Raw genomic sequence first — 27,500 nt, 5'->3', positions numbered from 1 at the left:
TTCGCTGTGCTCACAGTCTTTCAGTGCATCACCATGGAGGGCTGGACCGCCGTCCTCTACAACGTGAGTCTCCTCCGCTCTGCCCTGTACACCTGCCGCTGTGAGCAGGTGGGGCAGTGTGGCTGAGGGTAGCCTGGGTCAGAGGGAGGGACCTCTCTGCAATGAGTGAATGTCGCTGTGCTTGGCATGTAACACCAGGGTTTGGTTTTCAACAGGTCGACTCCTATTCCTTTTGCTTGCCACATTGGTGTTAGCAGTGGGATACATGTACTGAGTGGGTCTCTCTGTTAAACGACCAGTGCTGCAGAAACAAGCCTTGGTGGGCAGTGGCATAGTGGGGTGTCTGGATATTTGGACCTCTGATGTTTAGGGCAGTATGGAAGTGTCCCCATCCATGGCACATAAGACGCGAGTTTGATTGGTCTCCCCTGATTCCATTTCCCCTTCATGGTCACAGTGCATTAATAGAAAACATAACAGCAGAGGAAGGCCGGGGCAGTCACAGAATCTCAGCTGCGCTCTGCAGAGCATGTGGCCGGCATTCAGCCTGCCAGAGCCGATGGGGACTTTTCCTTTTGTGCCGGAGTTCTTTGACCTGCGTGGAGGCTTGCATTCATCTGAACACCGTGCTCCGGTGTGCTGTTGCCAGGAGCGATGAGGCCGTCACGTGAGTGCTTAACCACACTGCACCAGGCTCTGCCTAGCGCGTCCCCACCCACGGCAAACAGCGCTGTATCCAGAGCACCTTCATTTTCGCTCTGCTAAGCTGCCAGGAGAACGGGGGGCAGAATTAGCTTCTGATTGAAGGGTATTTAAAGACCTGCTTTTGTGTCAGGAAGAGAGATTTTCGTCTCAAGGACATCGCTGTGAGAGACCGCGCTGTGCGGTCCAGGATAGCGGACAAAAAGAGATGAATTATTTTAACATCTTATAAAGCCCCATTTATCAGGACTTTACCAGTAAGAATATGATGAGAACAGCCTCTTATGAACTGGCGATTGGATTTTTGAGTGGGAAGCTGTCATTCTATAAAGAAAATGCTGTGCATCAGTTTGGTTGTAAAACCCATTTCAAAACCCTTTTGTCTTTTTGATGAAGAGCAGTGTGGTACCACTATATGATGCTGTACATCAGTAATAGCTACAGTAGCCTGTCTTTCCTCTCCATACAGACCAACGATGCCTTAGGCCCCACCTGGAACTGGCTATATTTCATCCCACTAATAATAATCGGCTCCTTCTTTGTGCTGAACCTGGTGCTGGGAGTCCTGTCAGGGTGAGTGCTAAACGGCCTCTTTTCAGAGCTCCGTGTCCCTCTTTAGCGGTGAATGCGTTCGAGCAGACAGGCTAATGTACGGTGATTAAATGTATGGGCCAGTCATTTAGCGACCCCATCCCTCTGTTCAGCAGAGGGGAAAAAGGCTTTCAGTTCCTGGCATTGGAGAGGTGCAGAGGGTCACTGTGAAACCTTGCTCCCGCAGGGAGTTCGCCAAGGAGAGGGAGAGAGTGGAGAACCGGCGCGCCTTCATGAAGCTAAGGAGACAGCAGCAGGTCGAGAGGGAGCTCAATGGCTACCGGGCCTGGATCGACCGAGCAGGTACTGTACCAGGTGTACCGAGCCTGGAGCAGGTACCGTACCAGGTGTACCGAGCCTGGAGCAGGTACCGTACCAGGTGTACCGAGCCTGGAGCAGGTACCGTACCAGGTGTACGGAGCCTGGAGCAGGTACTGTACCAGGTGTACGGAGCCTGGGTCGACTGAACAGCTATCAAACCAGGTCTTCTGAATCTGGATCAATAAAGCAGGTACTATACTAGGTATACCGGGCCTGGATCGACCGGGAAGGTACTGTACCTGATTTGCTGAACCTGGAGAAGGTACTGTGTCAGGGCTACCAATACTGGAGTAGTTATTATACCAGGTTTACTGACCCAGTAGTGTTAATTAAACACTATAGGTATTCATTTAACTCTGATAAGTGTCTATATTGTCACAGTTTTACACCTAAAGTGTTGAATTAACAGCCTTGATTTTGCTGTGTACTGCAGCAGGCTGGCTGAGCGTGCTCTGAGCGGGTCTGTAGGATCAGAGTGATGGAGAGGGGGCCTGTGAGCTGCGGCAGGAGGGGCTCATTGTTCTGAGCCTTTCCGCCGCGCTGGGGAAGGCAGAATGAATGTGCCGTGCTGCGGGCCGCTGTTCCGCACGTTTCAGAACGCATGCGCTCCTCCCACGCTCCCCTCCGCAGCGAACAGGTGAACATGAGCGGCAGATAACCGCAGTAAATGGTCCCGCTGTACAGGCGAGCACTCCCACTCACAGAGGGGTGAGAGAGGTGACACTGACTCACTGAGTCATGTGGTGAGTCACGCCGATCAATTGGCTCCCGCCTGTATGAGCGCACAGCACAGGCCAGCACAGTCGCACCTGTATCAGCACAGAGCTCAGAGCTCAGAGCAGTACAGTCCTGTCTGTATCAGCACAGAGCTCAGAGCAGCACAGTCCTGTCTGTATCAGCACAGAGCTCAGAGCTCAGAGCAGTACAGTCCTGCCTGTATCAGCTCAGAGCTCAGAGCAGTACAGTCCTGTCTGTATCAGCACAGAGCTCAGAGCACAGAGCAGCACAGTCCTGTCTGTATCAGCACAGAGCTCAGAGCTCAGAGCAGTACAGTCCTGTCTGTATCAGCAAATGTTGCAAATGGCAAATTAATTTAATGACTTTATCAGGAGAGATTGTCAGAATTCAGAAGGTTTTTTTTTTTACTGTGGAACAGCAGAAGCTCACATGCCTGCAGTTGATTGATTCAAATGGCTCAGAGTTTCCGCTTTGCGGCTAGACTTTTCTTTTCTCCGCCTTTGAGGGCAAAAAATAGAAAATAAAATGCGCCTGAATCGAACAGAGTCACACTAGGATTTTGAAAGGAGAAAAACTGCTTCAGAATTACAGCTGTAATTCCACAAATAACACAAATAACACACAGAATGAACCATAGGAACCAGGTTGGTCTCTGGTGTCTGCTATCTTTTTTAGACATGTTGCACTGTAATGCTCTGTAATGCTCTCTGGATAAGCGCGATAAATGCCAAATATGGGATCCTGCTGTTACGGTGAGCACCGGGAGCGTGAGAGACGTGTAATATGCCGCTGGTGTGTTAACTGCCTCTCTCCTGCTCTCCCTGCACAGAGGAGGTCATGCTAGCGGAAGAGAATAAGAACTCAGGAACATCCGCTTTAGATGGTAAGGTCCGTCTCCTCTGAATGTGAAATGTGAAGGATATTATTTTTGTGCTTCTTATTAGCCTGATATGGCTAATAAGAAGCACAATGAATGGCTTGAATGAATGGCTTCCGCCGTTTTTTCTTACGATTATCTTAAAAATGAATTCATAAACACCATTACACCCCAATCTGAATCAATTATTTGTTCAGTTTTGCCCCAGATAGTCCTCAGTGAACTTTGACACTGCTGGACATTTCAAATAAAGTCCAGTCAGATTGGCTGTTGCTTCTCCAGATCTGAATTAATTTTATGGAAATAAAAAAATCACAAGAAAAAGGCTTATTTCTGTGGATATAAATGCACAAGAAGCCATTGTTTTGCTTCCAAAGTGCACTATTGTTGCCTTGGTAACAGTGAAATGAAAAGATTGGAAGCTGCTTCAGTATTTACGTCCTGCAAATGGGCTGTATTTTTTCAGTTGTTATTTAGGTAAAAAGGATTGGTATTTACCTAAGATAAATATGGCTAACCCAATTAGCGCCCACAAAAGCAGCCTTCCTTAGAAAACCTGCTTTGTGTGTGTGTGTGTGTGGTACAAGGTAAGCTTGTGCTGGACAGCAGTTCAGTAGGCAACATAAAATAAATGGCAGTTAGAAGAAGACAAATTAGCAAATAAACTGTTATAATTTCCCTGCGATAAAAGGATTTATGTTTCAACTTAGTGTCGTGACTCAGTTTTGTGTCTGTGTTTTGGGTTGAAAGATGTACGCACTTGTGATCACAGCACTGTGTTAGGCGTTGACGCATGTTTGAATATGCCTACCTGTGTCCTTGTTTTCAGGCTGTTTTCTTAAGTGTGCTTTGTGCTAGCACTTTGGAAAGCACTCTAGATAACAGTGTGTGTTAAATGACAAAATGTAAATGTAGGTGTGTGTGTGTGTGGATTGTGATTGCAGTGTGCTGCGTGTTCCGAGATTAATGGTGCCTTTTTGTATTGTTTGTGTAACAGTGCTTAAAAGAGCCACCAGCAAGAAGACCCGTCTGGGTGGGGTTCGGCGTGGACCAGGAGAGGACAAGTACGCGGACATGTCAGCCGGGGGTGAGTGACACGCTGACCGCTGTGACATCATATCCACTGTCACACAGAGACATGGACTGCAGGGTCACCGTGGCCCCCGAAATGCAGAAATGTTCATCCAGGTGTCGTACCTGCCTCTGACACCCAGACACATCCACTGTAGCTATAGACATTGACTGGAGCATCATTCCTTTCAGAGTCATTGACTGCAGTGTCAAGCCTGTCGCTTCAGCACAGAGACATTGACCACAGTGTGGTCCTTAAAGCACAGGAATATTGACAGCGGTGTCATACCACACAGCGGAGAGCAGCTTCATTTAAGATTGCTGTACTCCTCCCTCAGCTTAGTGTTCAGGTCTGTAGTCTGGGGAGTCGGGGGACTGACAGCTCCCTCTATGAGACTGTCCGCTCTGCCTCTTCAAGAACAAACAATGAGTGAAAAAAGGAACAGAAACTTGGTATTTATTGACGCACTGATCCTGGTCCAGCCCAGCTCATGCACATATGCAGCCTGTGACCCAGCTGTGAAGCTGCAGGCCCGTGTGCTGCTCCGTCCAGCCACTGAAGGAAAAGGTCTACAGGATACTCTCCTGCCTGGCCTACAGCACTGGCTTCTCACTCCCATGTAAACTGATCTCTTACGAAGTCGGAGCAGCTGTAATTCACCATGTCATGCACCCAGACGCGTGATTGTTATCAGCTGGACAGCTTGTACAAACCAATTTACTGTATAGATCGTCAACCGCCTCAATTATCCAAGTATTCTGAGTCAGCCTAGTTTTCGCATTACAGCGCCAGAGTGGTATAATGAGCCTGTCTGGTTCCAGCTCTACAGTGGTGGAATGGGGTGGAATAGATTTCTCTGAGCTGTCGATGAGAGTTTGGAATTTATTATTTTAGTAATAAAAATAGCTGCTCTGAGGTGTGGTTTGTGAGCGGTCTCTCCTCTTCGAAACAGGTACAGGTGTGGTTTGTGAGCGGTTTCTCCCCTTTGAAAGAGGCTCAGGTGTGGATTGTGAGCAGTTTCTCCTCTTTGAAACAGGCTCAGGTGTGGGTTTGTGAGCAGTTTCTCCCCTTTGAAACAGGCACAGGTGTGGGTTTGTGAGCAGTTTCTCCTCTTTGAAACAGGCTCAGGTGTGGGTTTGTGAGCGGTTTCTCCCCTTTGAAACAGGCACAGGCGTGGGTTTGTGAGCGGTTTCTCCTCTTTGAAACAGGCTCAGGTGTGGGTTTGTGAGCGGTTTCTCCCCTTTGAAACAGGCACAGGCGTGGGTTTGTGAGCGGTTTCTCCTCTTTGAAACAGGCACAGGTGTGGGTTTGTGAGCGGTTTCTCCTCTTTGAAACAGGCACAGGTGTGGGTTTGTGAGCGGTTTCTCCCCCGCAGGTGTGCCGAGGGCCAGGTTCAGCCTGGGCACAGCAAAGAGGGGCCCGTCGGCGTACTTCCGGCGCAAGGAACGCATGCTGCGCATCTCCATCCGGCGCATGGTGAAGACCGACAGCTTCTACTGGACTGTGCTGGGCCTGGTGGCCCTCAACACCATCTGCGTGGCCATCGTGCACCACAACCAGCCCGACTGGCTCTCCGTCTTCCTCTGTAGGTCACCAAAACTCTCACCAAAACTCTCACCAAAACTCTCACCAAAATCCACCGTCAGCAACCTGGAGCTTTTTTTAAAAGAAGTCACATGGTTCACCTGTGGTTGACTGTTTAAATTGTGCAACTGCATTGTACCCTTCAGATGAGGGCGGTTTTAATTTCCCACATAATGTTTGCCTTTGTGACTGTGATGAGCAAATAGGTTGAGGGTTATCACATTAGGAGACTGATTGTTTGGTCTCTTTAACCACCCTGGTAGCTGGCGTTTGTTACTAAACTGAGCAGAGGATAATCACAGGTGCAGATCAGGCAGAGGTCATACACTGCCTAATCTGTATCGGCTGCTGTTGATTAGTGTTGATTAGTGGTTATGTCTCCTGAAGACTATGCGGAGTTCGTCTTTCTGGGCCTGTTCCTCATGGAGATGTTTCTGAAAATGTACGGCCTGGGACTTAGACTCTACTTCCACTCCTCCTTCAACTGCTTTGACTGCGGGGTGAGTCCACTCAGTCTCTCCTGACTCCACACACTAACTGTGCAGTGTAATAGAAAACATGGTTAACTAATTCCTACATCTCCGCATGCTCCATTCACCTCTGAATGTGTTGCCCTGGTATTTTCATGTGTAGCTGTGATCTCAGACTCTGACTCAGTAACATTGCTAGGTGGTCTCAGATCTTGGTGCAGTGATTCTGGGTGTAGAATTGTGTACAGTATACTCCTGGGAGTAATATTTCTGGGTGTAGTATTGTGTATCCCTCTGAGTGTGATGTTTCTGGGTGTAGTGTACAGTGTGTTTCTGGATGTAATGTTTATGGGTGTACTATACAGTATATCTCTGGCTGTAGTGTTTTTAGGTGCAGTGTACAATATGTTTCTGGCTGTAATTTTTCTGGATATAGTGTTTGTGTTTGTAGTGTGTACAGTGTATCTCTGGGTGTAATGTTTCTGGCAGTAATGTCTCTGGGTGTAATCTCTCTGGGTGTAATGTTTCTGGGTGTATTGTCTCTGGGTGTAATGTCTCTGGCTGTAATGTCTCTGGGTGTAATGTCTCTGCCTGTAATGTTTCTGGCTGTAATGTCTCTGGGTGTAATGTCTCTGGGTGTAATGTCTCCGGGTGTAATGTTTCTGGGTGTATTGTCTCTGGGTGTAATGTCTCTGCCTGTAATGTTTCTGGCTGTAATGTCTCTGGGTGTAATGTTTCTCGGGGCGGTGGCGGGGGCTCTGTGCAGGTGATCGTGGGCAGCATATTCGAGGTGGTGTGGGGGTTCTTCCGGCCAGGCGTGTCCCTGGGCATCAGCGTCCTGCGTGCCCTTCGGCTGCTCAGGATCTTTAAAATAACAAAGTGAGTCCTGAGCTGGCCTGCAGAGGGCGCCAGTGTGTGTTTACAGAAATGTGTGTTCAGTGTGAGTCTGCGCTTTCTGTGACTTCCAAATGCATTAATGTGGATTGATGCACCTTCCCACTTACATTCACTACCTTGAAGTAGGGAGTTTATGGTGGCTAAGGAAAGTGATCTTCCTGTTTGTTAGGACCCTGTGACAGGGTGCAGAGAGAGCAGAAACATTTTGATAGCACAGATAGGAGGCAGGGGGACAGTGCTCGGCATCATTTTGTTTCCTAAAGGGCTTTTGTGTAGGGTTGTGGGAATGTGCCTGCATCCCAGAGCAGCATTCAGAGCAGCTTAAAAAACAGTGCACAGCAAACCACATCTTCAACAAGATTACTTCCCATTCAGCGTGCATGAAATCAGCTCTTTACTGACTGTGTTACACCATTCAGTCATCTGTTGTTTTGTGCAGTATTAATGTGGGGGTTGAAAGAAGCTAATTATTGCACTGATACACCAATTAGCCTGTCAAGATAAGCACACAACAATTGGTTGATTCACTACTGAGCCAACACAGAGCATTCAGTAGGCTAATGAAGTTAACCAGATGAGGGCACAGTGCTTGCAATGGTAGCAGCATAATGTCAGGTTAGCTTAGTGACTGCTTCCTGTGCAGTGTAGTGTCTGCTTGTTGTATTTTGTTTGCTTGTTCTGTTGCATCACCTTTTTGATTAGTTGTTGTTCGTGTCTGACTGGTTGTTGCTTTGTGTGTGATTGGTCGTTTCTTTGTGTCTGATTGTGGTATTCTGTTTTTCTGCTGTGTTTTGCCTGCTGATTGGCTGGTGTTGAAACAGGTACTGGGCGTCTCTGAGGAACCTGGTGGTGTCTCTGATGAGCTCCATGAAGTCCATCATCAGCCTGCTCTTCCTGCTCTTCCTCTTCATCGTGGTCTTCGCTCTCCTGGGCATGCAGCTCTTCGGTGGCAGGTGCCGCACAGCTCAAGATCTGTCCATCAAACACAGCACACAGCCTGTGCATCAGCACAGCACACAGCCTGTGCATCAGCACAGCACACAGCCTGTGCATGAACACAGCACACAGCCTGTCCATCAGCATAGCACACAGCCTGTGCCTCAAACACAGCACACAGCCTGTGCATCAGCACAGCACTCAGCCTGTGCATGAACACAGCACACAGCCTGTCCATCAGCATAGCACACAGCCTGTGCCTCAAACACAGCACACAGCCTGTGCATCAGCACAGCACACAGCCTGTGCCTGAACACAGCACACAGCCTGTCCATCAGCATAGCACACAGCCTGTGCCTCAAACACAGCACACAGCCTGTCCATCAGCACAGCACACAGCCTGTGCCTCAGACACAGCACTCAGCCTGTGCATCAACACAGCACACAGCCTGTGCATCAACACAGAAGACACATTGCATGAATGAAATAATTCAGCCTCTAATGTCCAGCGTCTGTCCTGTCACCCTCTAACACCTGCTTCTCTTTCACCCGCAGGTTCATCTTTGATGATTACACACCTACGAACTTTGACACCTTCCCAGCCTCCATCATGACCGTGTTTCAGGTTTGACCCAAATAAACTGCTGTTACTCTATGTGTGTACTCGCATTTGCCCTGACTAGGGACTCAATTAAAGTCTAACCCTTGTAAGTGTCTGTAATCAAACTAATATACGCCTTATGCCACTAATGGATGACCTCTGTCATTGTTTAATATTCTTGTCTGTGAAAGAGGTGTATTGACTGTAACTGCAATTTACAGAAAAAAGCCCTCACTCTTCTGCGTCTGATTGAGTTTGGTTTTATTTCTCCAGATTCTGACCGGAGAGGACTGGAACGAGGTGATGTATAATGGCATTCGTTCCCAGGGTGGGGTCCAGTCAGGCATGTGGTCCTCCATATACTTCATAGTGCTCACGCTGTTCGGGAACTGTATCCTCTCCTCCCTCTCGAGATACATCGCTGCATCAGTCTCTGTTCCGCCCTGATGCAATTCAGATCAGAAAAAACTGCTAATAAGTTGTAAGAAAGTTGATGCCCAAACTTTTTGATAAATCCAAAATGTATCCCAGTTTCTTTGCTGTGATTAAATGAATATTGTTGTGAAATGCATAGAGGGTAATACCAAATTACAATCTGCTGCTGGTGGGTAATTCTTACTAAAACCGTGCAGGCTGGTTAGCAGGACCCTTATCAGTTTAAGGCACAACCTCTGCCTCCCTGAGTATAGCATGCTATTGATTAAATAAAGGCAGGTTGAGAGGTTTAATGTATCAGAGGTGATTTTGTTGTCTTTGACGAAACCGCAAACAGACACTCTGCTGAATGTGTTCTTGGCCATCGCTGTGGACAATCTGGCCAATGCTCAGGAGCTGACAAAGGTGCAGGTACAGACCCTGGGGCCGAACGGAGGGAGGTAGCCGTGTGTCTGACCCATGCCTCTCCACTGGAGCTGTCACTCACAGGAAGGACTGCGGAGTTTGAAGTAGATGCAATACAGTGTACCGCAGCTGGCGACGTCCACTTTGGCAGAACAGACAGCATCTCTCATGTGATGTAAAAGGATGAGTGGATGAGTGAATTGCATTTCTTTGGAGCGTTTTGGAGGTCTCAGAGCTTGTGTCAAACACCGATATGTAGTTCCCACCTGGGTGATGCATGTCAGCCATTTTGTTCCAGAGCACTCAGCACACATCACCTGTGGTGGAGAAGCAGGAGGTTGGCTTTCTGGTAACGGTGCTCGTCATTCATCTGTTGGCTGGGAATGGGTGGAGGGGGTGTTAGATGTAACACCAGACCTTGTTATTAAAGTGTTTGTCTGCCAGGAGGAAGAGGAAGAGGAGGAGTTTTTCAATCAGAGACACGCCCTGCAGAAAGCCAAGGAGGCTGGCCCTATGTCCTCCCTGATGTCCTCAGAGTAAGTGCTGTATACCCGACCCCTCCACCCTCACTCCTGCCTGTGTACACCCCCCCCCCCCCCCCCCCACCATATTAACAGCGACACCCAACAGTATGCCTGTGGTTTTGGGGCCTTGCAGTCACCAGGTCACAGCATGCCAAAGACTGTGCGTATTTCAGAGGAACTTCCTGAGCAGCGTTAGCGCTTAGGCAGAACAGAACCCAGGGCATGGTTTTGGACCTCTCTCTCAGAGCTGCATTCAGCAGTGTATACAGCAGTTGAGACTAGAGTCTCCTACCCGTCCATTCCTGCTTATCTCATCATATTAATCAAACATAAATCACACGAAATAGACCGTACAGCCTCAGACTGACACGGTACAGAGGATTCAAAGCCGACTATAGAGTTAGCTGCTAAAGGATTTCATGTTTATTTCAGCTGAATGGGCGAACGGTCAGCGTAAGGCATGTCTGAGCATGACGTGGAGTACAGCTGAATAGATGAGGGACGTAGAAGTTTGCATTTTTTATATTAAAGGTGTGCAGACCCAGCGCAGGTGTTTGTTGTACCTGAGCGGCCAGGTGCATGGTGGTGCACGCAGAAGCATGGGGCAGACGCGCAGCTCTGCATGCGGGATCCTCTACAGCGATTGGCTGCCTGCATTTTGCATGCAGTTTCCCCCTGTGTACAGCTGGATTACAGAAAGCTGTTCCACTCCTCTACCAAAATGCTGCTAAGTGATCACCATAATTTATCCACTTTAAAGTGTGATGTTTTTCCATTACCAACCCCCAGGAGAAAGCGCCACTTCTACACCTGGGGAATAATGATAAGGAATACATTACTCACTCATTACTCACTATTTAGAGTACTACTCTGAAGAGAACGATTGGGAATACAATACTACGCATTCATAAACTCCTTTGTATCGTTGTGGTACAGTTACTAAATTGTTGCAGTAAATACAGTTTTATACGATGCACTCAAAGTTGGGAGATACCTTGTAGAACATGCTTTACATTAATGTTGCTTGGTGCTGAGAGTAAAAGGTTCTGAAGTTCCTTAGCAGTACTTCTCAGTGGTTGTGTCTCTGACTGAACTTCAGTGCTTGCTCCATACTGAAGATGTAGTCTATCTGTGCATTACGAAACTGTTTATAAAACCAGGGCAGAGTACTGCGCGTTTGAATAAAGGGGTTGAGAGGGGATATGGGGAGGCAGCAGCACAGAGAAAGAGGAGCATGTGGTAGATGAGGACTGCATGCTGACACAAGCTGTTGGAGACGAGTCTCTGCAACAGGGCATGTTTGACCCCTCCCCAAATGACCCGCGCACCTCACAGCATGTCCCCGTCAGCAAGCATCCTGGTCACCCTGGCAACAAGGAAAAGCGCACCACGCTGGACACTGTAGCAGCCAACTCTGCGATACGAAACAACTTTTTTTAACTCAGAGAATGAGCGTCATTCATGTGTGTTCTTATTCCTGTGCCATTCTGAATGTCCTGTCACTCCAGATCTCTGAATACTGTACGCTGCACCGGTTGTCAATGTTGCTGTAATCGAACCATCTGGCTGTCATGTGACACTCTGCCACCCCGTGTGACACAGACCAAAACATTTACTCTCCAGCCGGCAATTCTCGCAGCAGGATGTTTTTGTTGCGAAACTAATCACGCCGCAATCATGCTCTGCCTCGCAGTTCGACGCTGGCACCTCTGCAGTTCAGCCGGCGAAGTTGCGAGACTGCAAGAGTGTGTAAAACTTTCAGCGCTGTGTCGCCGTGTTTCAGCCGCATTACGGCAGGCTGAGCACACCTTCCCCGGCGTGGCTCTCGCCTGTTTTTGTCTCTGTCACTGGGCCTGGTTTCTGTCTCTCCATAAAAACACTAATGTCTTGTTTTCAACCAACTGCTCATTGATTACATGGATTATACAAGATTACAAGCGCCAGTAAGTAACTCTGTCTGTTCCCCTCCGTTCTCACACAACCTCCATTTGCTCACCTCCGTCAGTGTTTTCTGTTCTCATTTTTAAATGTTTTTCTACCTTTAAATTCGCATTTATACTTTAAGTATCTTTGTTACACTATAATTTCTTCCCTGTATCTCCTGAAGACAACATCTTGATTTGTTGTTTTTTTATGTGCTGTTTGACTGAATATCTGAGCAAAAAAAACATTTTTCTTTCAAATGGTTTTAAGCAACCGCAAAATTGTAGACATTATTTATTAGTTGTATTAGTTACCATAAAAACCAAATACCATTTTCTGAATGTGTTGCATTCAATGCTCTTTGTTTCCTCTGTAGTGTCTGCTGAGCGTCTTTCTCCCTCTGTGGTCTTTGTCCTGCCTGTACTGAGTGTTTTTTGTCCCTCTGTGCTCCCCGTACTGTAAACTGAATGTGTTTCAGTCCCTCTGTGCTCCCCGTACTGTAAACTGAATGTGTTTTTGTCCCTCTGTGCTCCCCGTACTGTAAACTGAATGTGTTTTTGTCCCTCTGTGCTCCCCGTACTGTAAACTGAATGTGTTTCAGTCCCTCTGTGCTCCCTGTAATGTGTAAACTGAATGTGTTTTTTGTCCCTCTGTGCTCCCCGTACTGTAAACTGAATGTTTTTTGTCCCTCTGTGCTCCCCGTACTGTAAACTGAATGTTTTTGTCCCTCTGTGCTTGCCGTAATACCTGTGCTGAGAGTGTTGTGTTCTGCCCTGCAGTAGGAGGAGGAGACACTACCTGTACAGGAAGCGCGCCATCCACAGGAGCCGGCCCGCCTACGTCGATGAGGGCGGGGCAGAGAATGCGTCAGAGCCGGTGGACAGCCAGCCCCTCAACGGCACCCGCAAGGAGAGGAGGAAGAGGATGAACATGTCGGTGTGGGAGCAGAGGACCAATCAGCTGAGGAAGAGGCGGCAGATGGCGAGCCGGGAGGTGCTGTTCGGCAGCCCTGGCGAGGACCTGGACACGCCGTCCAGCTGCCAGCTGCAGCGCCGGCCGACGCTGTCGCCCGCGGAGAGCCCGCACCGCCTGCCCGAGTCGCCCATGTCGGTGGCCATGCCGCTGCCTGAGCCGCCCATGTGCGTGTCCATCCCGCTCCCGGAGCCGCCCGAATCCGAGCCCTTCCCTGTGCCAGACGAGCGTCCCGCGAGGGGCCTCAACGGGAACCGGAGGCAGCGGGTGGTGCGGAGGTTCCGCCCCCCGCCTGGGGGCGGCATGGGGCCCGAGGATGGGGCGCGGCCCCGGAGACACCGGCACCGAGAGTCCCGCCCGGACATGCGCAGCCGGGACACCTCGCAAGGGCAGGAGGGGCCCCAGGGCGGCTCGACGAGGAGCCGGGCAGTGGAGGGCGAGCCGGAGGAGAGGACGGAGAGAGAGGAGAGGGAGGAGAGAGAGGAGAGACCGGCGCAGGGTGGGAGGGCAGAGGTCGAGGGAGACGGCCCCCTGGCAGAGAGAGGAGAGGAGCAGGCGAGGTGAGGACGGGCTCCTACGCCCACAGACGCCCAAACAGCCCGGCTCTGCCCTGAGAGAATTACAAAACCCTCCTCTCTGCTGGCAGGGACCTTGACCCAGTTCACATGAAAGATTTGTCTGCCTCGATAATTATTTGCTAAACAACTTTTTGTTGGACACTTTTTTAATGGAACTTTCACTAAGTGAAAGGGATGCAGCAGTCCTCCAACGCCAGTAAATGGTGGGGGAGGAGTAGGGCAGCAGTGTGGCATAGTGGTAAGGAGCAGGGTTCCTAACTGGAGGGTTGCTGGTTCAAATCCCTGCCAGGGCACTGCTGTTATATACCCTCGGTAATTAACCCAGAATTGTCGCAGTATATATCCATCAGTGTAAGTTGCTCTGGATAAGAGCAACTGCTAAATGACATTAATGTAATGCAGTGTAATGCAGTGTAAACAGTCCTTCTCTTGCTGTGTGCAGGTTGGGTGATGCTGAGCTGCCGGAGTTTCCCGCGTTTGCTGAGAACCAGGAGATGCAGCCCATGCTCAGCCCCCCGCAGCAGGAGGAGGGGGATGCAGGGGCCTGCCAGCAGGGGGAGCCGCCCCCGCAGCGGGTCCTGGAGGAGTATGTCCTCGAGGCCTCGGACCTCACCCTCGCTGTGAACGAAGCCGAGAATAACCCCGCCTCTCTGAACCGGGACGACCCCGCCCTGGACTCCAGCGTGATGATTGAGATGGCAGGTGTGCAGTCACTGATGGAGCTCACCCCCATGACAGGTATAGGACAGGCAAACTCGCTACTGCCACCCAATCGCACGCACAGCATGAATAACCTCACCCTACTGCCACCCAATCGCACGCACAGCATGAATAACCTCACCCTACTGCCACCCAATCACACGCACAGCACAGATAACCTCACGCTACAACCACCCAATCACACACACCGCGCAGATAACCTCATGCTACTGCCACCCAATCACACACACCGCACAGATAACCTCACCCTACTGCCACCCAATCACACACACCGCACATATGACCTTACCCTACAACCACCCAATCACACACACCGCACAGATAACCTCATGCTACTGCCACCCAATCATACGCACAGCATGAATAACCTCACCTTACTGCCACCCAATCACACGCACCGCACAGATGACCTCACCCTACAACCACCCAATCACACGCACCGCACAGATGACCTCACCCTATAACCACCCAATCACACGCACCACACAGATGACCTCACCCTACTGTCACCCAATCACTGTCACCCAGCACATACGATCTAGCAATATTATTTAATTACAAATACATTATGGACAACATGGCAGTACTACCAACCGCTCACAGGTACAGCACCGAAAATACTGCAGTCACCCAATGGTACCCACAGATATAGCACCAACTCTACTGACACCAATCGCAGATTGTCAGCTTTATTCTATAGACAAATCTCACAGGTACAGTGCAATCCCATACACTGGTGTCCGCTAACAAATTAAAACAGTGGATGGAAGAAATTCAAATTCATGAATCCACTCATCCCTTATTTTCCTTCATTGATGTAAAGATGGTTCCAGGGGTGTGTCAGTGGTCCACAGTCAGCGTTGAGAACAGAACCACCCGATGTGGAGAGGAATGGGAGTGGTTGAGATGGGGGAGAGGTGTGTGGGTAAAATGGTTTAGCGTGTGACAGGGTGTGCTGAAAAGCCTGAGTGTGTGTGCGCTGTCAGAGCCGGGTGGCTGTGAGCTGTGAGCGGGGCGTGCCAGTCCGTGGGCAGAGCTGATCCCTGGGGTGTTTTTGAAGAGTTTTTCTCGTTCCGCCTGCGCTGAGAACCCAGCGAGTGGCTGAGAGCTCTCCATTACACCCCCATTATTCAGTGTGCTTGAGTCCCACACTCACACACAGAGCAGGTCACTCAGCAGCGCCCTCTACAGGACCGGCATGCTACATGCTACAGGGCCGCCTTCAATTTCTAAGGCTGGTTTTCCTGAAAGGGGTTGAATTAATTTAATTTTTTTAAGCAAAACTTTAATGCTTTGGACCTGGTTTTCTTCAACATATGTCCAACAGATTTTTTATCATACCTGAAGAAGACATACCTTCAAAATCCAGAAATATTAGTCTTATCCATTCTTATTTCATTTTTAATAACATTGCAATGAGAAATATTTGATTATATATTTTGAGAAACGTTTTGCAGCATGAGTGGATGTGCTGGGATAGAGTTTCTTATTGGGGTCCTTTGTAGGGAACAGGAGGAGGTTTCTTTCTTGTGTGCTGTAGGGAAGGGGACTGTGGAAGAGGAGTAGAGCTCTTTTCTGTGTGCTTTAGGGAACAGTAAGGACACAGAGGCTGCCAGATCTGAGAAGGAGGAGGAGGAGGAGGAGGAGGAGGAGGAAGGCCCCACCAAACCCAAGCCTGTGCCACCGGACAGCATGTTCATCTTCAAGTCCTCCAATCCGTAAGATTACACACACATACACATACACACGCACACGCACATGCACACACACACGCACTCCTATGCACGTACACATATACACACACACACACACTTGCACACGTACGCACACTTACAGACATGAACATCAGCTTGCATGCACACACACTCATGAGTTCTTCTGTTCTGTCCATAACCCCCCAGAATCAGGCGGGTGTGTCACTATGTGGTGACCCTTCGTTACTTCGAGATGACCATCCTGCTGGTGATCGTGGCCAGCAGCATTGCCCTGGCGGCCGAGGACCCCGTCTGCACCAACTCCGAGCGCAACAAAGTAGGACACTTTCCAGCAGATTCGCTCGCATTAGATTACGTTCTTAAGTAAGAATACTCTTCCCACAGCTTGCAGAGAAACGAACTCAGTCCGGGGGTAATGTGCTGCAGCTGCTTACTGTACACAGAGTGCTTTTGGCAGTCTTTGGCAGAGAGCATTAAAATACTCGCTCCTCCTGCTTTCAGACTCAGGATGCATAAAACATTAGCCTCTGACATATCCAAAATAAATGCAGAGAGACTCTCCTGCTGGCCCTGCACAAATTGAGGGGATGTGATGTAGGTTGAGAGAGATGCTGTTAACAGTGTGGCAGCATATTTACCTGTCCTGGGAGGAAGTGCTCCTGACACCGACAGCCTGACTGGCTGACACTGTCGATCCCGCAGTAACCCTGTTTGACCAGCCGGAGTAACTAAACACAGCTGTCTTTGAATGGCATCTGTCCAAGTCTTCTTTTCTATAGATTATGTTATTTATGGGAATGATTTTTGGGCCCTGGAGAGGAGGTGAATCAGTTGGTGTGTGTGGTTTGTACCTCACTATTTTTTTTTCGTATCCCCTGATTAAATGGTTAACCAAAATGCTTTGATAAGGTCCCTTGTGGAGCCTGGATAGGAGGCTCTCACGGTGCTGATAGTGAAGGCAAATCTTAGGGACAGAGAGAGCCACTGAAGGAAAAACGTGGTGAAAAAAGACATCTACTACCCAGGGAGGAAGGGCAGGAAAGGATGTGAAACATTTCTCATGGTTCAGAATACCATTGCCTTCAGTTAACACAATGATGTGAGCATGTTGGCGTGGACATCCTACTTACCCAATTAACATTCTATTTATATAGACTCTATTTTCTACTCTAATGACACAGACTCTATATTAGTATATTAATCAGCATATGGTATTATGGAGGAGAAAGTACTTATTGTTGTGACATATCTTGTATTTATAGAGCCAGGGGGAGGTGGGAGGGGGTATCAAACAATTTGTGTATTGAACTGACTTGTTTTTAATCTGTCATATCCTGTACACTGTTATTTATTGTGTATTTGTGAACCACTGTGTGTCACAGCCGTGTTTGAAAGGTGCTATGGAAATAAAGTTATTATTATTGCTACTATAAAGCAGAGAAACTGAGAAGATAACCCAGCTGGCAGCTAAGTGCCGTTAGGCTTCACTGCTCAGATAAGAAGTGACTGCGTGTAATTCCTGAATCCATACGGGAGAAAGATGAGACTGTTTTTATGGACTGTATAATTGATTTGCGTTTTGATCTAGTTCAAATGTACTTGTCGTGTTTTTCGTTTGCACGGCACTCTGTAGGTTCTCCGTTACTTTGACTACGTCTTCACTGGAGTGTTCACCTTTGAAATGATCATTAAGGTCAGTGTTTCCTTGCCAATGACTGGTGATTGGTTATCTGAGATGTATGTTCTCAGATAATTGGACCCCTCTGTGTGTTCTGAGATGATTGGCCAGATCGGCGTGTCTTCTCAGATGATTGGCCAGATCGGTGTGTCTTCTCAGATGATTGGCCAGATCTGTGTGTGTTCTCGGATGATTGGCCAGTTTTGTGTGTGTTCAGGGAGGTTTTCTTTTTTTCTTTCTGTGCCCTTAAATTTACTATGTAGCATTCCAGTTAATATAAAAAAATCAGCCCTGTTCTTTTCAGAAGAAAACTGCAAATAGGCAGAGTAATTATGCACATTTCAGTATCAAAGGAACAAAATAAAAATGACAAATATGAGCACATTAAACCCATTAAAGTTATAATGAAAATGCGTCAGGGCAGCACATGTTGTCAGGTAATGAACAAACAAAGATTTAGAGCATGTGCATTCCTCAGCTACAATAGTGTGAATAATCAGTTTAAATTCCTCCAGAGAAAAGAGGCTAATTTTAACTGGTTTTGCAGCATATTCTGAGATTCAGAGTGCTGGGTGGGTAAACTCTGTTTTTCCCAAGCACAGCAGGGGTTAGCTGGTAAAACTTAACTCTTTCATTGGACTGAAATTGGAAACAGCTGTAAAGGTGCAAATTTCCAGACAAATGGTTATATGTAGGACTATAAGGTGATCGGTGGGTGGGTGGGGCTGATTCTGTGTATGTGTGTTAGATGATTGGTTAGCTCTTTGTGTGTGATGATTGGTCAACTTTGCGCGCGCGCGCGCGTGTGTGTGTGTGTGTGTGTGTGTGTGTGTGTGTGTGTGTGTGTGTCAGATAATTGGTCAGCTGTGTGCATGAGTATGAGATGATTGATCAGCTGTGTGTGTGTGTGTGTTCATGAGAAGTTTGGTCATCTCTCTATGTGTTTTCAGATGATTGGTCAGCTCTGTGCATGAGTATGAGATGATTGGTCATCTCTCTGTGTGTTTTCAGATGATTGATCAGGGCCTGATCCTGCACGATGGCTCATATTTCCGTGATCTGTGGAATATTCTGGACTTCATTGTGGTTGTGGGAGCTCTGATCGCCTTTGCCCTGACGTAAGTTTCACCTCACTGAAGTCACGGTGTGAAATAACTGCTCACTGAGCGCAGATATCGTCTGCTTCACTGTGGGTTTATATCCAGCGTTTTCCCCCCTTATCTCATGTCAGAAACACTTCTGCAGACATTGGATTCCCATTTACATTCGGTTTGCATTGCGTGGGCGTGCTGGCACAGCTGAATATGTATTCGAATGGAATCAATAAATGAATATATGAATGCATTAAAAGTGTAGATGAAGAAGCTGGAAAGTGAAGGCGGAAGGCATGTAGCTGTGTGACCCTGTCCCAGCGTTGTGAATAATGGTGTGCTTTTCTTTGTTGTGAATATGGATGTTTTCTCTGGAGATGCACATTTTCACTATTTCTCTAAGCCTCTGTTCCTCTGTTGTTCCTGTGGATTATGTCACTGTGGGGCTGCCAGGAATTTGATTGGGTAAAAATCCTTCGCATATTTCCATTGTGCTGTAACGTTACTCATTTCGTACTGAATGTGATGCGGTGTGTATGCTGATGTTTGTTGATCTCAACAACCAGCATAAGCTGTTAATTGTGGCGTATAGTTCAAGGCTTCGCTTACTACGGATTGAATATGTTGTTTGTATGAATTGTAAAAATGTGCATTTTTTTGCACTGTTGTCTGTCTGAGCCCTTTTTCCATCTGTGCAATAGGATAGTCTCCCGTTACATTGAACAGAAACGCTGTATGTTCCTGTGTGTGTTCATGTGTGTGTATTTGTGTGTGTGTGTGTATGTGTAATTGTGTGCGTGTATTTGTGTGTGTTTATGTGTGCGCATATCTGTGTGTATGTGTAATTGTGTGTGTGTGTGTTATGAGGCATGATGAGGCTTTGGTTGATTTTGATGTCTCTGTCTTCAGGAACAATAAGGGTCGAGATATCAAGACCATCAAGTCCCTTCGAGTCCTACGAGTCCTGAGACCTCTCAAGACGATTAAAAGACTCCCTAAACTCAAGGTACTCAGCTCTACATGTAGCTGCGGCTCCAGCTCTACCTGTGACATTAGCTAAAGTTATGAACTCAAAATACAAGTTTCAAAATTTCCCCATTTCCTCATTTCGTCCTCCTCCTCCTCCTCTCTGACTCCTCTTCCCTCTCCCCCTGGCTCACTCTGCTGTCTGCAGGCCGTGTTTGACTGCGTGGTGACCTCCCTGAAGAACGTCTTCAACATCTTGATCGTCTATAAGCTCTTCATGTTCATCTTTGCTGTCATCGCCGTCCAGCTCTTCAAGGGGAAGTTTTTCTACTGCACTGACGGGTCGAAGGACACGGAGAAGGAGTGCCAGTAGGTGTCCTCCTCGAACAGCTGCTAAAAATCTCCCCACTTTCCGGAACATGCAGGAAGCCCAGTGCCATCAGTGGCAACACCCAGGTCCAATAAAACGGTTGAATACCAGTACCTGAGCAGCCAGTGAGAGACCAGACTGTAACCCTGGCCAAGTTGGCAGTTTATTGTGTAATCCAAAACCTCTACTGCTATATCTGTGTGATGCTAAGGTTTGGGGTTAGGGTTAGGGTTGGGGTTAGGGTTAGGGTTAGGGGTTAGGGGTTAGGGGTTAGGGGTTAGGGTTGGGGTTAGGGTTAAGGGTTAGGGGTTAGGGGTTAGGGGTTAGGGTTGGGGTTAGGGGTTAGGGTTGGGGTTAGGGTTAGGGTTAGGGGTTAGGGGTTAGGGTTAGGGTTGGGGTTAGGGTTGGGGTTAGGGGTTAAGGGTTAGGGGTTAGGGGTTAGGGGTTAAGGGTTAAGGGTTAGGGGTTAGGGGTTAGGGGTTGTGGTTAGGGGTTAGGGGTTAGGGGTTAGGGGTTAGGGTTGAGGGTTGAGGGTTAGGGGTTAGGGGTTTGGGGGTAAGGGTTAGGGGTTAGGGTTAGGGGTTAGGAGTTAGGGGTTAGGGGTTAGGGTTGGGGGTTAGGAGTTAGGAGTTAGGGTTGGGGGTTAGGAGTTAGGGGTTAGGGGTTAGGGTTGGGGTTAGGGGTTAGGGGTTAGGGTTAGGGTTAGGGTTAGGGTTATGGTTGAGGGTTAGAGTTTGGGTTAGGGGTTAGGGTTATGGTTGAGGGTTAGGGGTTAGGGGTTAGGAGTTAGGGTTAGGGTTATGGTTGAGGGTTAGGGTTAGGGTTATGGTTGAGGGTTAGGGTTAGGGAGGCAGTTAGAGGCTGGCCTGGCTAGCAGTTTGCTGTGTAATCCAAACTCTGTGTTGCTGTGTCTGTGTGGTGTGCTGTGTCCTGTAGGGGGTACTACATCGATTATGAGAAAGACAAGAAGGAGGTGAAGAAGAGGGAGTGGAAGAGGCACGAGTTTCACTACGACAACGTCATCTGGGCCCTTCTCACTCTGTTCACCGTGTCGACCGGAGAGGGCTGGCCACAGTGAGTGACACTCTCTGCTCTCTCTGCTGCTCCGCACCCCAGTCCTCTCTACACACTCTGCCATTACTGCCACTCACCTGCAGAGCCTCACCTGCAGAACCTCCACAGGCTTACCGCAATGAATGAGGGAGTGGGGTGAGATGGGGAATGTTCTGGAAGTCCTGGGATTTGGCTGGTTGGACAGCAGCAAGGTGTTGTGGTAAGGACCAGGACTTAATACCAGAAAGGTTGCTGGTTCGATTTCCTGCTGGGGCACTGTTACAGCCTACATAAGTCTTTCTGGATAAGAGCATCTGCTAAATGACAACAATGTAATGTAATGTAATGTGCTGTAGTGTAGTGTTATGTGGTGTAATGTAGTTAATGTAATGAAATGAATGTAGCGTAATGTGACGAGTGGCACCCCCTCAGGGTCCTGCAGCATTCTGTGGATGTGACGGAGGAGGACAGGGGTCCGAGCCGGGGGAACCGCATGGAGATGTCCATCTTCTACGTGGTCTACTTTGTGGTCTTCCCCTTCTTCTTCGTCAACATCTTCGTGGCCCTCATCATCATCACCTTCCAGGAGCAGGGTGATAAGATGATGGAGGAGTGCAGCCTGGAGAAGAATGAGGTGAGAGTGCCTTACACACACACACACACACACACACACACACACACACACACACACATATGCACACACACACACACACACACACATATGCACACACACACACACACACGCGCACACACACACACACACACACACAGGTACTGTTTTCATACACGTGCGCACGCATGCACACACACACACACACCCACACTCACACACTTGCATACATACATGCAGACACACTCACACACACTTTTGCATGCATACACAAAGACACACTCACACACACGCACACTCACACACATGCATTCACATACACACACTCACTCTTCTGTCTTCATACTCTTCATAACACACAAACACACACAAACTGTTTGTCCAAGAGCATTTTTGTAAATGTGATCCCTGTTGCATTTATGTAAACGAGAACAACTTTACAGTGAGTTCCAGCTGTTGAGAAACATTATTAACATGATTAATGGTCCTGTCAGATGGACGCTGTGTGCTGCCGAGTATGATTCAGAGCAGATGCTGATTATCACCCTCTCTCTCTCTCTCTTCCCCCCCTTCTCTCTCTCCCTCTCTCTATCTCTCTCTCTCTCTCCCTTTCTTTCCCTCTCTCTCCCTCTCTCTCTCTCTTTCTCCCTCTCTCTCTCTCTCTCCCTCTCTCTCTGTCTTTCTCCCTCTCTCTCTCTCTCTCTCTCTCTCTCTCTCTCTCTCTCTCTCTCTCTCTCAGAGGGCCTGCATAGACTTTGCCATCAGTGCCAAACCGCTGACCCGCTACATGCCTCAGAACCGGCAGACTTCCCAGTACCGGCTCTGGCACTTTGTGGTGTCCCCCTCGTTTGAGTACACCGTGCTGACCATGATTGCCCTGAACACCGTGGTGCTGATGATGAAGGTGCAGTCTCGCCCCGCAGACCCTCCCTCTGACCTCTCATGACCTGCTGCTCTGTGTGCAAAGTGCCACCTGACCTCTGAGAGTGTCAGTGAATCGCCAATATGGATCACATTGATCATATGTATGCAATCACTGCACCATGATCACATACATAGTGTTATTTGGGGTTTTTTTGATGGAAGTCACTCTGGATAAGAGTGTCTGCTAAATGAATGTAATGTACTGTAATGTAATGATCACATATACTGCACCATATCCCGCGTACGTGACCGTTTCTCTCTCCCACTGCTGCTGGGCAGTATTACTCAGCTCCAGCGGCCTACGACACCGTCCTCAAGCACCTGAACACGGCCTTCACTGTCCTCTTCTCCCTTGAGTGCATCCTCAAGATCCTTGCCTTCGGCTTCATGGTGAGCGGGAGCGCGTGTTTCCCGGCCGAGGGTCACAGCCCCGAGCCGAGGGTCACAACCCCGAACCGAGGGTCACAGCCCCGAGCCAGACAGTTACGGTCCTGATCCAGACAGTTATGGTCCTGAGTAGAAGGTCACAGTCCTGATCCAGACGGTCACAGTCCTGATTCAGATGGTCATGGCCCTGAGCCAGACAGTTATGGTCCTGACCTGGAAACTGCTCATGTGGTCGTTTTCTGAGGGGGCTCTGATGACTCCCTGCCCTCCACGGCTTACCTCACCATGTTCTGTGTAAGATGTGGATTGATAGACTAAATGTCAGAAACAAATAAACAGGCAGGAATGTTTACAGTTTTTCCTGGGCCTTTAATGGATTTGTGTAAAAATGCATTATGTTCAGCTCTGATGTTAATGACTCCTGGGTGAACCCTCAGGTAGAGGTCAGTAATTTGGAATAAGTTGGTAAGGTTTGATAAGAGGACACACATACTGATGCTCCTGATTATGGCTGTACCAAAGTAATGGCTGCCGTTTCCTCTGACAGAATTACTTCCGGGACACGTGGAACATTTTTGACTTCATCACCGTCCTGGGCAGCATCACTGAGATCGTGGTGGACCTGCAGGTAAGAGGCGGAGCTGAGTCTCTATAAAAAAAAAAAGCAAATGCTGTTTCATACCCCAGGCTCTCTGTCTCTGTGCTACTCGTCCTTGTCCTTTCTCCCTCTTTTTCTCAGTTCAGTTGTTTGTATTTGTATGCTAACATTGCTAATGCTTTGGTGCATTTGCATTAGCAAAGTCTCTCAGTAAGCAGTAGCAGTCTCTCAGTAAGCAGTAGCAGTCTCTCAGTCAGCAGTAGCAGTCTCTCAGTAAGCAGTAACAGTCTCTCAGTAAGCAGTAACAGTCTCTCAGTCAGCAGTAGCAGTCTCTCAATCAGCAGTAACAGTCTCTCAGTCAGCAGTAGCAGTCTCTCAGTAAGCAGTAACAGTCTCTCAGTCAGCAGTAGCAGTCTCTCAATCAGCAGTAACAGTCTCTCAGTCAGCAGTAACAGTCTCTCAGTAAGCAGTAACAGTCTCTCAGTAAGCAGTAACAGTCTCTCAGTCAGCAGTAGCAGTCTCTCAATCAGCAGTAACAGTCTCTCAGTCAGCAGTAACAGTCTCTCAGTAAGCAGTAACAGTCTCTCAGTAAGCAGCAGCAGTCTCTCAGTAAGCAGTAACAGTCTCTCAGTCAGCAGTGTAATGCTTAGTGCTGGTCTCTCTCAGTCAGCAGTGTAATGCTTCGTGGTGGTTTCTCTCAGTAACGCTCTGTGTCTCTGGCCCCTGCAGTCAGTGAACACCATTAACATGAGTTTCCTGAAGCTGTTCCGCGCTGCACGGCTCATTAAGCTGCTGCGGCAGGGCTACACCATCCGCATCCTGCTCTGGACCTTCGTGCAGTCCTTCAAGGTGAGCTGCCCCGCCCGCCCCGCCCCGCCCCGCCCTGCCCTGTCCCGCCCTGCCCCGCCCCGCCCCGCCCTGCCCTGTCCCACCCTGCCCTGCCCCGCCCTGTCCCCCAGGCTCAGCACCACGCAGAATGTGTAGTTTGTATTTTGTGTCAGGGTCGTATCCTACATCTGGAGGCTGATGGTTCTGCACTTCTCTTTCAGGCTCTTCCCTACGTGTGCCTGCTGATCGCCATGCTGTTCTTCATATACGCCATAATCGGCATGCAGGTGAGCCTGCAGCTTACAGCTTCTGATCCGGATTTACCCCCACAAGCAGGCGGGACTCACTTATAATGCACATACTTGTGTTTGTTATTACTATATATAGACATTCAGAAGGTTTTTCATTACATTCTGTGCAGTTTACACATTATTCATCTGCAGAGCTGAATGTTTACTGAAGCATTTCAGGATGAGTACTTTGCTTCAGGCTACAGCAGTAGTGCCCCACACTGGCGCGGAGCCTACAGCCCTCTCATTAGAATGATAGTTTGTCAAACACGGCCCACACTTCCACCTACACTTCCTTACACAAGCCCTTTCTCCTAAATACCACTGCAGGTGTTTGGAAACATCAAACTGAACGATGAAAGTCACATCAACCAGCACAACAACTTCAAGACCTTCTTCAGTGCCCTCATGCTCCTATTTAGGTGAGGTTTAACCCTAAAGAAATCTCTCCTCCTCTGTGTGAACTCTCCTCCAGAATGTTGAGGGCAAATAATTGTATTGAAAACCGTCCTGGTAACTGATGTTACAGTGTCCACTTCAGCCGCTGTCATGTGGTGGGAGTTGGAACTACGGGTGTTGCGGAGGCTGCTGATGTGATTGGCTGATTGCTGTCATGTGACCTGCCCTGTGTGCCTGCGCAGGAGTGCCACGGGGGAGTCCTGGCAGGAGATCATGCTGTCCTGCCTGGGGGGTCAGGAGTGCGAGCCTGACCCCTCCATTGCCCCGCCCTTTATGTCCCCGGACCACGAGGGCGGCTGCGGCACTGACTTCGCCTATTTCTACTTCGTCTCCTTCATCTTCTTCAGCTCCTTCCTGGTGAGTGCTGTCAGAGGGCAGGAGTCGGGCAGGGATCACAGGGGCACACAGGTCCCTCATGCCCCCCCCCACCCCGTCTCTGCCCCCTGCAGATGCTCAACCTGTTCGTGGCCGTGATTATGGACAACTTCGAGTACCTGACGCGAGACTCCTCCATCCTCGGGCCTCACCACCTGGACGAGTTTGTGAGGATCTGGGGGGAGTACGACCGCGCAGCATGGTGAGAGAGAGAGGGGGGGAGAGGGAGGGAAAGAGAGAGAGAGAGAGAGAGAGAGAGAGAGAGAGAGAGGGAGAGAGAGAAAGAGAGAGAAAGAGAGAGAGGGAGAGAGAGGGAGAGAGAGGGAGAGAGAGGGAGGGAGATGGAGGGAGAAAGTAAGACTATACTGTATGGTAAGTGAGAGAAGGAGAGAGGGGGAGAGAGAAAGAGGGGGAGGGGGAGGGAGGAAGAGGAAGTAAGTAATGCTGTGTGGTGAAAATGAGAGAGAAAGAGAGGTAGGGTGAAGGAGAGAGGGATCTGGAGTATGACCATGCCACACTGTGAGAGAGAGAGGGATTGTGGAGTGTAACCTGGTCAAAGGCACTGTGGGCTCACAGACACTCTTGAATTGTGACCCACATTACAGAGTAGAGCGTTTGTTCCCAAAATTTCTCTCCTGTGTTTCTAGGCCAAGCCTGCATTGACAGGCTATAACTTAGCCTTACTCTGTTTTCCTGCCTGCTGCAGCTTTGTAAACACTGGATAACCCTCTGGCCTTTCTTCCCCTTGCCTGTATTTCTACTCTGTTTGTTTAATTTGTGTGTTCTTCCTTCTCCTCCTCTGTTTCGCTGGAAACACACAACCTCTTTCGTCCTAACTCCACCCAAAGTGGGCGTATCCACTACACTGCCATGTACGAGATGCTGACCCACATGTCCCCTCCGCTTGGCCTCGGCAAGAAATGCCCTGCCAAAATCGCCTATAAGGTAACGCAGGTCACACGCCTGTGAATCAGCTCACCCCAGCCAATCAAGGCCCTCCTCTCATCAGAAATTAGTGTTCCACAGAAGCTCAGAGAGCTGTGCGTGTGTGTGTACGTGCGTGTGTGTGTGTAGTTTTTAGCTGATTTGCAGCAGTAGGTGTGGCCTGTGTCAGGTGAGGCTTGATGATTCTGTCTTCATTCTGGGAATGTGCAGAAGTGTAAGTTACTACTATAGGCCTTAGGTCGTATTATTTGTTGCGTAAGTAAAGTAGGTGGCAACGTTAATAAGTTTAAACAAATACAGAATATTCTTCTTGATTCTTTCACTGGTCACCGAGATACACAGAAAATAGTGAAGGAACACTTCACTCGCTTAACTTGGTCCTATATGTTTTCCACAGCCAATTAAAGTCTTCATTTTCCCCACATTAACGTATCGCCCATGTGCCCTGTGCCTCTATACGTCACTGTCCACTGTTCCACAGACCCGCTGTGTGAGTGGGGTCTCTCCCAGCATGCCTTTCTCTCTGACTGTGGGGGGAGGAGGCTGTAATGATTAACGCCCTTTAGTGAAAGCATGCTTCTCTTAGAGCGGTGGTTCTCAAAACTGGGGTCTGGGGAAAATTCTAGAATTATATATTTGTTGACCGCGCCCTTTCAGAGCATGGTATTCACATACGTTTGGAAAACGTGTGTGTGTATGTGTGTATGTGCGAGTGTCTGTGTGCGTGTGCATTTGTGTGTTTGTGTGTGTAAGTGTATGTATGTGAATGTGTATACGTGCATGTACGCGTGTGTGTCTGTGTGTGTGCGTTCATACATTATATGTATCGGAGTGTGTGTGTATGCACATGAGCGTGCGTGAGCGC

At 48.7% G+C, this 27,500-nt stretch overlaps 1 protein-coding gene across 4 annotated transcripts in view; it reads left to right on the top strand.

Moving 5' to 3' along the window:
• LOC118795474 (voltage-dependent R-type calcium channel subunit alpha-1E-like) overlaps window positions 1-27,500 on the top strand; it is a 61,171-nt gene that overhangs the window by 25,232 nt on the left and 8,439 nt on the right. For 2 of the 4 annotated variants that reach the window (XM_036553964.1, XM_036553961.1), the window contains exons 6-38: window positions 1-63; window positions 1,172-1,275; window positions 1,481-1,596; window positions 3,182-3,235; window positions 4,227-4,316; window positions 5,677-5,886; window positions 6,273-6,385; window positions 7,122-7,234; window positions 8,074-8,205; window positions 8,744-8,813; window positions 9,063-9,180; window positions 9,562-9,635; window positions 10,074-10,165; window positions 12,856-13,608; window positions 14,069-14,364; window positions 15,935-16,064; window positions 16,248-16,377; window positions 17,695-17,754; window positions 18,751-18,857; window positions 19,284-19,295; window positions 19,740-19,836; window positions 20,005-20,165; window positions 21,103-21,240; window positions 21,652-21,853; window positions 22,569-22,733; window positions 23,033-23,143; window positions 23,688-23,768; window positions 24,468-24,587; window positions 24,788-24,853; window positions 25,187-25,278; window positions 25,498-25,672; window positions 25,765-25,892; window positions 26,539-26,635. The exon at window positions 1-63 is cut by the window's left edge and continues 128 nt beyond it. In XM_036553964.1, coding sequence (XP_036409857.1) covers window positions 1-63; window positions 1,172-1,275; window positions 1,481-1,596; window positions 3,182-3,235; window positions 4,227-4,316; window positions 5,677-5,886; window positions 6,273-6,385; window positions 7,122-7,234; window positions 8,074-8,205; window positions 8,744-8,813; window positions 9,063-9,180; window positions 9,562-9,635; window positions 10,074-10,165; window positions 12,856-13,608; window positions 14,069-14,364; window positions 15,935-16,064; window positions 16,248-16,377; window positions 17,695-17,754; window positions 18,751-18,857; window positions 19,284-19,295; window positions 19,740-19,836; window positions 20,005-20,165; window positions 21,103-21,240; window positions 21,652-21,853; window positions 22,569-22,733; window positions 23,033-23,143; window positions 23,688-23,768; window positions 24,468-24,587; window positions 24,788-24,853; window positions 25,187-25,278; window positions 25,498-25,672; window positions 25,765-25,892; window positions 26,539-26,635 — 4,470 coding nt within the window. The remainder of the gene's footprint in view (window positions 64-1,171; window positions 1,276-1,480; window positions 1,597-3,181; window positions 3,236-4,226; window positions 4,317-5,676; window positions 5,887-6,272; window positions 6,386-7,121; window positions 7,235-8,073; window positions 8,206-8,743; window positions 8,814-9,062; window positions 9,181-9,561; window positions 9,636-10,073; window positions 10,166-12,855; window positions 13,609-14,068; window positions 14,365-15,934; window positions 16,065-16,247; window positions 16,378-17,694; window positions 17,755-18,750; window positions 18,858-19,283; window positions 19,296-19,739; window positions 19,837-20,004; window positions 20,166-21,102; window positions 21,241-21,651; window positions 21,854-22,568; window positions 22,734-23,032; window positions 23,144-23,687; window positions 23,769-24,467; window positions 24,588-24,787; window positions 24,854-25,186; window positions 25,279-25,497; window positions 25,673-25,764; window positions 25,893-26,538; window positions 26,636-27,500) is intronic. The other 2 variants (XM_036553963.1, XM_036553962.1) reach the window with 2 other exon arrangements.

The sequence above is a fragment of the Megalops cyprinoides genome, chromosome 20 (assembly GCF_013368585.1).
Source record: "Megalops cyprinoides isolate fMegCyp1 chromosome 20, fMegCyp1.pri, whole genome shotgun sequence".
In the NCBI taxonomy this organism is placed as follows: Eukaryota; Metazoa; Chordata; class Actinopteri; order Elopiformes; family Megalopidae; genus Megalops; species Megalops cyprinoides.
This window is presented reverse-complemented; position numbering and strand designations above follow the sequence as displayed.